General features: G+C 39.9%; 1 protein-coding gene across 1 annotated transcript; it reads right to left on the reverse strand.

The window, feature by feature from the left end:
• Positions 1 to 6,873: 6,873 nt before the first annotated feature.
• Positions 6,874 to 9,122, reverse strand: neurod6b (neuronal differentiation 6b). The gene is made up of 2 exons (XM_058418879.1): positions 8,889 to 9,122; positions 6,874 to 7,954 (listed from the first exon to the last, which is right to left on the reverse strand). The coding sequence occupies exon 2, from the start codon at positions 7,947 to 7,949 to the stop codon at positions 6,996 to 6,998; it is 954 nt and encodes a 317-aa protein (XP_058274862.1). The 5' UTR covers positions 7,950 to 7,954; positions 8,889 to 9,122; the 3' UTR covers positions 6,874 to 6,995.
• Positions 9,123 to 9,769: the final 647 nt, after the last annotated feature.

Below are 9,769 nucleotides of genomic sequence, written 5' to 3' on the forward strand. Positions count from 1 at the left end.
AAAATTTCACATGACTGACATTTCTAACACATTTCTAACATCCTCGATGTGCATTTCAAGTTCAAAGGTTTATATTGCTTGTTTTATTTTAAAAAATAATCTTTTTTTACCCTGACTGAAGAATGATGAGGGTGGTGCAGCAGGTCATGTTGCTGTCTCACAGCTCCAGGTTCCTGGGTTTGATCCCCAGCTTGGGTTATCCATCTATGTAGACTTTCTCTTTCTCTCTCTCTGGGGAAAACTGTTTGTCTTTATATATTCTGAAACCTTGGGCTGATGTGGAAAATTTTTATCAGCAACAACAAAAACAAAAACTCTTTACATTCCCAAGACCCATAAAACAACAGTTTTATATTTACGATCCTCCATCTTGTTACTGAATAATGCTTTGAGGAAAATAAAATCCTGAGGCTCAATGGAGGTATTATAGAGAAGGGATGTTTTATTTAACAATCCTTTCATGCATTTCCGTAAGAGGTCCCATTCATGCATGTGACTTCCACTTTTCCAGCTGGGGGTTGCGGTGGCAACAGGCTTGGAGAAGGTCAGTCCAGATTTCTTCATCCTGGTCCAACTCCTCCTAGGGGATCCTCAGATACTACCAAGCCAACTGTGTGATATAATCTCTTTAACAGGTCTTGGGTCTGCCCCAGGCTCTTGATCCGTTGGGATGTGCCTGATGCCTGCTCTAGTGGAAGATGACCAGGGGGCGTCCTTGCAAATTATTTCTGCAAATTATTAATGTAAATGATTTAGGCATTCGGTTCATCTGTAGTTACACAACTAGATCTGTTGCTCCCCAACTGTGACACGCAGGTCTTAGAGCTGATATAACGATGCTTTGTGAATGATTTGATTATTACATATTTTCTCTTGATTGTGTGGTAATGCAAAGCTTTAAATGGATTGTATGAAGCTTTGGAGTTGATTGTGTGACGCTTTGGAGTTCTTGAAAGATTCTTTGTGGAATCAGTTGAGTGAATCATTGAGTGAATCTTTGGAGTTGATTGGGTGAATCATTGGAGTTGATTGAGTAAACCTTTGTGGAATCAGTTGAGTGAATCGTTAAGTGAATCTTTGGAGTTGTTTGAGTAAACCTTTGTGGAATCAGTTGAGTGAATCATTGAGTGAATCTTTGGAGTTGATTGGGTGAATCATTTGAGTTGACTGAGTAAACCTTCGTGGAATCAATTGAGTGAATCACTGAGTAAATCTTTGGATTTGATTATGTGAAGTTTTGGAGTTAATTGAGTAAACGTTTGTGGAATCAGCTGAGTGAATTGTTAAGTGAATCTTTGGAGTTGTTTGAGTAAACCTTTGTTGAATCAGTTGAGTGAATCATTGAGTGAATCTTTGGAGTTGATTAGGTGAATCTTTAGAGTTGACTGAGTAAACCTTTGTGGAATCAGATTAATGAATCATTAAGTGAATCTTTGGAGTTGATTGTGTGAAGCTTTGGCGTTATATATGAAACTTTGGCGCTGATCCTATAAAGCTTTGGACTTAATTCCACGAAGCTTCAGCGTGGTGAATGAAGCTTTGGAGTTGTATAGGGAGCTTTGGATTTGATCTAGTAATATTTTTTTTACCTGTACCACTTCCTGTTTTGAAGACACTGATTACTTTCCATCGTCGTCAGCTTCTTGTAAACAGAGACTCATATGCACACAAACAACATAGTTCTAGTTTCAAGCATCCACCCTTCTCCCCCCTCCCTCCGAGTGCATCCAATCCAAGCCCTGGAGCTGTGACTCTGGAAGTTTCTCTGCTGTCCTCAGGCCCGATGCCAGCCTGACCTCTCTCTGCCATGCAAATGAGTTCCTGGCTGCTAGTGTTGTGTCATCTCCTGGCTGTCACCTGCACCCTCCCCTCCCACGACGCACTGCTTCCACACTTCTTCAGCTCCTTAAAGCCATCTAATTAAAACACCAAATCCCCCCTTTGCTTCCCTTCCTCCCCTTTCTCTCTCTCTCTTCTACATTCACCCCCATTCCACAGGAGAAATCATTATTAGGAGTTTAATGGGGAGATTTTCCCAGCCCTGGCCATCTGTGGCCCGCACAGAGCTGGAAATTTTGGGAAGCGCCGACTATGTGACGAAAACTGCCCATTTTTTTCGCTCCCCGATGCCATTATGCAGCTGAAGGAGGTTCAAAAGCACTAAATCACCATTATGAGGCCAGAACATTTTTCACTTTTAATCACCCAGATTGATATTAACAGCCTATTTATTTTAGCTGATGCCTCCGAGGGAATCTGTTCTGGTTTCAGACTGAGTGTTTGCCCTGATATTTTTTGACACAGGTTTTTTTTTTTTTTTTTAAAGGCAGATCAAATTCATTTATCAGGATGTCCAGTTACATGTCATTAATTCAGATTAGTTCATAAGAGACCGTTCTGTATTTGAATATTCTGCTCTTTTATCATTGACTCCAATTATCTATATTGGTTTATTTGCTAATTTATTTACTGGCTAATATTTTTTGGTTTTTAATTCGTAATTATTTTTCAACGCTTCTGCCTTTTGGGAAGCGTTACGTATATGAGCTCAGTTTGTGACGTCACGAAGAAGACACTGAGGGTTGGAGGCACGTGCAGGGCGTTTAATTACAACAAAAGTCACAAAATTAGGAACAGGGCAAAAAATTAGGAACAATCCCAAATCGCCAGGCAATAATCACATTTAAACAGAGTGAATAGATCCACAAGGACTGAGTAAAGGCAAAGAAGAGAAAAAAGACAAAGTACAAAAAAGATATCCCCGGAAAAATCAGCAACCTCACGGAGGGAGGAATGGAACAGAGCATCTACCTCTCAATTAGAAACTGAAACCAAGGCGCTTATAAAAAAAAACTGCAAACCAAACACACGCAATTAAACACAGGTGAACATGTACCGAAATGTACCGATTTGTACTGCGCATGTGCAGAAATGCGTCTATTTCTTGTTTGAAGTAAACGATTTAGGGCAGTTTATTTTTACAACCCGACTTTCCAGTACTAATAATGTAGTGAGAACGCGTTGTTTTCGCGCATGCGCGGAAAACCCGAGTTTCCAGTACTAATAATGTACTGTTATAAATGCGTTGTTTTCGCGCAGGCGCAGAATAAAACCCGCGATTCCAGTACTAATAATGTAGTTATAATGCGTTGTTTTCGCGCATGCGCAGAATCCACCCCGCGATTCCAGTACTAATAATGTACTGTTATGATGTGCTGCAACCTTGTCACTCCCAAAGAGAACCTCAACATCTTCAGCTCTGCTACCTCCAGCTCCGTCTACTGTCTCTTCCTCAGTGACACTGTCTCTAAACCATACAGCATGGCTGGTCTTGTACACCTTATTTCTGGTTGTATTTAAAATAAATTAATTGCTGCAAATATCTGAGTAAAACCTGACTCAGGTACCTGAGACTCAGGTACTACTCATGTCTAGCTGTGAGGATTGATTAGCAAGCTGGCTATTTGGGACATTCGAGTTCTTTATATGCAAAATACATTTTGAAATATATTTGTCTTTTACAAATATAACACTGAGTAACTATGAGCTGGTTATATCTTATGATGAAATATGTTCATATAATAAATGTAGCATGTAGCTATATAAGGAATACAATCGCTATGCTAACAGAGTGGTGTAATCCACACAAAGTTGATTATTTTAATATATATATATATTTTTTTTTTTATTAAGGCAAGTATGGCACTTTTTTTAGTCAGACCGGAGAATTTGATGTGCTAACAAACATACACGCTATTTTGAGCCATATTACAGCGTCTTCCTCGTCACACCCCGCACTCCCACGCTAAAGTGAACCATATGCTCTCATACACTTTCTGTTCATCTAATGAGCGAGACAGAGAGACAGTCCATGCTTAACCTATGAACTACGGGGAAAAGACCTGTGTATGCCTGCCAAGCCATCTCTCTAGGCTCTCTCCTCACACACACACACACACACACACACACACACACACACACACAGAGACACCTCCTGTTAGGGTTGCAGCTGTCACACTGCCTCGGAGATGCAGATCTGAGGGAGTGAGAGGGGAAGTGTGGTGTGAAAGGCCTCCAGGTTCCTCAGTCTTCAGTCAGGACTCCAGAGACACACCTGCTGAACACACACACACACACACTCGCAGGCAGGGCACACCTAGTAAGCCTTCACATCCTGTTCAAACGCATGGCACGGTGCCCAAAGTAGAAGATTAGACATCACTGATTCGATTCTTGAACTCCGTTATATCTCGCAAGCACCGCACGCCCGGACTGTCCTTATGAGCTCTCATTAAAAGTTGAAAGTTGAACTTTTAACACACTCGACTGATCTGACGAAAGGTGCCCGAAAGGTCGAGTCCAGTCCTCATATAGCATGGTGTTTTTGCTACTCTAACACAAATGTTTTCTGAGCTTAAAAACGACGGGTGGGAACTTAAGATGCTGAAATGATGCACTTGCTTCGCAGGATTGTTAATATTCTGTCACTTTCAGCATTATATTCATTCGTTTTTGTTGTAGAGGTTTAAGCTTTCCGCACACAGTATTCCACTTACAGTTGATCTTCAGTCAGAAAAAATACTATTATGGAAAAAAACCCAGATCTTATCTGTGAACATATGGCTAATGGTAGGATATATATAGCACAGAATGGTGATTAGAACCTAACTGTAGGACAAAAACAAAACAACAACAACAAAAAAACATTATATATTATTTTGTCATCCACACCAGCATTTAATCCTTCCAGAAAAATCACAAGAAGACCTGATTAGGATGCGAAATTTACACAGATATGTTTCAGTAGTCAAAGATCCATTTTTTTTAACGTGACCTCACTGATTTGTCACATGATTTTTTCCCCAATTATGATTATTTATTTATTTAGATATTTTTTATTTCACGTTCACGTTTCAGGACAAAACAGTTTTTCCCATGATCCCATATCCCTCATACAATCCCACCTGAAATGTCTGTGATTCTCTCATTCACACCATACAGTGCTGAAGCAAAATAAGAGTGTACAGTTGTTGTTGTTTTTATGATGAAGGCATATGATTGAACAGATTTAATGATTTGATTATCTATCTATCTATCTATCTATCTATCTATCTATCTATCTATCTATCTATCTATCTATCTATCTATCTATCTATCTATCTATCCTTTCTTTAACGTCCATTTAAATTCGTAAGCGTATTATTTATTTATTTATTTATTTTTATTTTTTTTTTTACAAAGAAATTTCGAAGTGCTTATCAATAAGGCTGTCGATCATATTTTTTTTCTCGAATTTATTTTATTACTCTCGGCATTATTATTATTATTATTACCGACTTATAGTAACTTTTAGCTGACTAATAACTAGTAAACGTGTGCTGAATTCCTTGCGGAGTCTTTAGATTTGTTTATTTATTTATGTTTAAAGAAAAGAAAAGAAAAGAAAAGAAAAGAAAAGAAAAAAGAAAAATACAAGATAAGATAATGATAGCCTTCTTGTGCAGGTGTATTGCTGCCATATCTTTAAAATGCCGTTAAATATGTCTATATGTAATACTGAATTATTTATATGTTTTTCGGATAAGTGCAGGCTGTGATCATTTTGCTGTATCGATCTCTAATGCGATTCAATTGAAAAACAAAGAGGGAAAAAAAGGATATTATAAGCCGAGCTGGCAAAAGATGGGTTGTTTGTATCTGCATGATGATTTATTTGAATGGCGATTATTCACGTTTTGTACGAAATCTTGTGCTATAGTTACAGACATCGTCTGTGAAAAAACTCTTTAATGTGATATATTTGAGACTATATTTAAAATATCCTTAAATGACGTAATATACTTTATAAGGGGGGAAAGAAAAAGATATGAACGATTAACAAAAATGCGGCAATTCCTTTTCGTCTCCTAAATCCTTAATAACTTTTAGAAAGTTAGTCAAATGTAAATAGAAAAATTAGGAATGTATTAAAATGTTGTTTTTATAGATTTGCAACCGTGTACGATTTTCCTTGTAAAAAAAAACAAATTAAAGCAGAAACATTTTTGCGGCTTTTGATTATTGCAAATAAATAAATACGCACATACAGTGGATCTTCATAAATTATATCGTCATACATTCCAGATTTATTTGGATGTTGATTTGAAATACAAACGCTTTTTCCCCCTTCATGAATGTTTTACACATGGAGCATAAGTCCTGCTCTTGGATTATTAGAAGTGACAGAATGATATTTACACATCCGCATGACGCATATTCATAAGCGTTCGTGTTTGTTTTGTACATGAAATGTGTCATTTTAAGTGGAGAGCTTCGAGATTTACACTGCTCAATACATTTAACACAGTGAACACACACACACACACACACACACACTTGCGTTTCTGCAACAGCGGGTTACATTTCATTTAGAAATGCGCGGTTTCTTTTTTGCATAGTTCCCATTTTTTCCTTTTATTCCCTTTATTGCTCATATGCATTTTGTTTTAAATATAAATTCATTCGAACAGACGTTGATATTGATTTTTGTTGTTGTTGTTTTTCAATTAGATAAAATAATAACTTATGAAAATAATCGCTTAGCCGGAAAATGTGGGTTGCAATGCATGCCTTGTACAGCATATAGTGTTCCTTAATAAATAGACAACAAGAAAAAGAAGCAGTAGTATTAATAGTATTAATAATAATAATAATAATAATAATAATAATAATATTTTTTAGGCAGCACACATGCTATTTTAAAAATAAAACAAAAGTGAATTAAAGAAAATGACAATAAACCTAATTCCAAAAGACAAATAAAAACAAAAGTGGACATGAACAAAAAGAAATAAAATAAATACGAGACATTTAACAATATGACATTTATTAGAGTGCAATAATACAACAGTGTAGTAAAACCAGGCAGTAAATAATAAATAATAAATATATTAAGACACGTTATAGGGAAATGAACTAGTTTCCGTCTCGCCGTCCAGAGCGTTCACCTTTGCTCTTTAATTATGGTACCCCGCGTTCAACTGTTCCTGGGTTTGGAAGGGCTGATTGCGCATGCGCAGCTCGTTTGGAAAGTGGCTGTCAGGGGACGCCGTGTAGGCGGAAGGCCGGCTAATGGAAGCGCGTCCCGGGGCGCCGCAGCATGTCGCGCCATACCGGCAGCTCGCGACGCACTCCGTCTGCTCGTCGGGTTTCTGAAACGAGAACATGCCGTTATAGTTCATCGGCGGGCTGAGCTGGCTGTCCGGAGACCCGCTGTTGTAATAGGAGTCATACATGTTGCAGTAGGAGAAAGAGCGGAAGTGTTTGGAGGCGTCTGCGCGGCTCGTTTCTGCGTTCCCGTACGCGTAGGGCGCATCGCACGGAGGAGAAACGTCACCGGGACTGGCGAGGAAACGTCCCGCGTTGAGCTGCAGGCACCCTGCTACCAAGTTGGTGGTGGGCTGAGATAGACCTTTGCACAGGGTTCTTGCAAACGCCACGAGGTCGGGCCGCGTGCCGGCGCTGAGCGTCTCCGACAAGGCCCGGATGTAGTTCTTGGCCAGACGCAGGGTTTCTATCTTGGACAGCTTCTGAGCGCTCGAGTAGCAAGGCACGACCTTGCGCAGGCTCTCCAGAGCACTGTTCAAACCGTGCATCCGACTGCGTTCACGTGCGTTTGCCTCCTGCCGCCGCAGTCGGGCCCTGTCCGAACACGTGGCACCTGACTGGCGTCTTCTCGGAGTGCGCCTTTTACTCATGCCGCCCTCGTCCTGGTCTTCGTCCGGGTCTTCGTCTCTCTCTTCTTCGTCCCTGTCTGAGCGTTCTTCGTGCAGGTCTAAATTGTCGAACCGTTGTCTGCGATGATCTTGTTGCTCTTGTCTCAGGCTGTCATGGACGCTCGAACGTGGAAAGCTGGCTCCGAACTGAGGCTCACGCATTGCGTCTGGCTCGTCTGGTGGCGCGGTCAACATTGTCCCTGCAGACAAGGACACAATTAATGTAACACACCGTGAGCAGTCCCTTTTACACTTTACAACACCGGAGCAGGACGATATTTGCTCCCTGAGTGTCTTCTTGGGTCTCTTACATACTGAGAATCCTTGGAAAGCCACGCTGACTTTATGGCATTTCTCCAAACAGGGGCTTATTCGTTCAAAATTCAAATTAATGAATTCGGAAATCAAATTTCCACAAAAAGGTTGTCGCATATATTTTTTTTTCTGAGATGAATTTCAAAATTAAGGCTTTAATACAATCTTATTAAATTTGAATGAATAGAATTATGAGTCCCGAAGGAGCAAAATAGTAAGAAATATTATAGCACTGAGTTAATTCAGCACTGAAGGTGTAAATTCAGTACATTTTCAGAGAAATAAGACACTACACAGCATTTTATAATCAGTTAAAAATAAACCAAAATACAGTTTACAAAATTAACATTACATTTTTTCCTTTTTTTCAATGTACAAGTTTAGTGTAAAATAAAACTTACGTTCTCTCTATGATTTTTATTTATTTATTTTTTAAAATTATTTTTAGGACTGTATCCTCAAAGGGCACTTTTTGGAGCAAATTGAATTTGGCTTATCGTTAAAAACAAATTTCCCCGAAGGTCTCTTCGCATCAACTGCCCCATTGGGAATAAAAATCGACCTTTAGTTTCTATTTCTTCAGACACTAAAAGAATACAGACGTCCAGACATCCTGAATAGGTTCGTAAGGTCGTGTCCTTATCCGTGTCTGATTTTATGATATTGTGTCTATGCTAGACAGAAAAATCCCCAGTGCTGAATTAACATATACAACAAGTCCACATGGACACAATGGAGCTGAAGGTGTTGAGATTAAATGAGTAAATTAAAAAAAAAGCAATATTAATGCATGAGTTAAATCATATTTATTCTGCTTACCTGCTGCTTTTTTTTTCTCTTAATGTTTAGTTCGCATATTCCTAAAAATTCTGCTCCGCCTCAGCACCATGCGTCTTCCATGTGTCTGCTGTGAGCCTCTTAGAATTCCTTTAATCTCGTTTTCACCCTCCTCTCACTCTCTGTCTCTCTCTCTCTCTCTCTGTGAGAAAAGTGACACCCGTGCCAACTGCCAGCGCGGGTACCCGTGCCATCTGCCACTGACGTCTCGCGGCGGAGCTGGTCACGTGGCGCGCTCTCGTGGGACTTCCATCCTGTACCAATCATCTGGCGCACCCGCTAATGGGCACCGTGAGGCTTTCATTTACCTACCGTCAAAAAAAAATCACGGCAGATTCCAACATTGTCATGCTGTTAAAGGATGTACTCTGAGATTTTTCACGAGGTGTTTGTTTTCTAGCCAGAAAGCCGCGCAGACTCTCCACAGAATGATGTGCTCAGTACCTGTCTTTGTCACATGCGAGAGAACCACTGCGATTGAGGTAATAGCCTACTAATCTCGGTTCTCGTCACTTGTCACAAGTGATCAGTCACATCTCAGGAGATTGTCAGTCTGGGGAGACACACACACACACACACACACACACGCTGAGAGATGACATGAAGTCCTGCATTACATAGGATTTATAGAATAGAGACACAGTGACTATATGATCTGATTAGACAGGAAGTGAGACACGTCAGCAGAACCCAGATGTTGTCCTGGGCTGAACGAAGATCAGCACTGTTCGCCATGAATGATGATTTGGTGTGAGAATAACCAAAAAGCAAACTGCGCCAGAATCTGGACTGATAGATTTGTGGAAATTTGCTGTTCTCACAGACACGGGCGAGTCCGTTTGGTCCTGACGTAACTGTGGGCT

This window comes from Hemibagrus wyckioides, linkage group LG20 (assembly GCF_019097595.1).
Source record: "Hemibagrus wyckioides isolate EC202008001 linkage group LG20, SWU_Hwy_1.0, whole genome shotgun sequence".
Lineage (NCBI taxonomy): Eukaryota > Metazoa > Chordata > Actinopteri > Siluriformes > Bagridae > Hemibagrus > Hemibagrus wyckioides.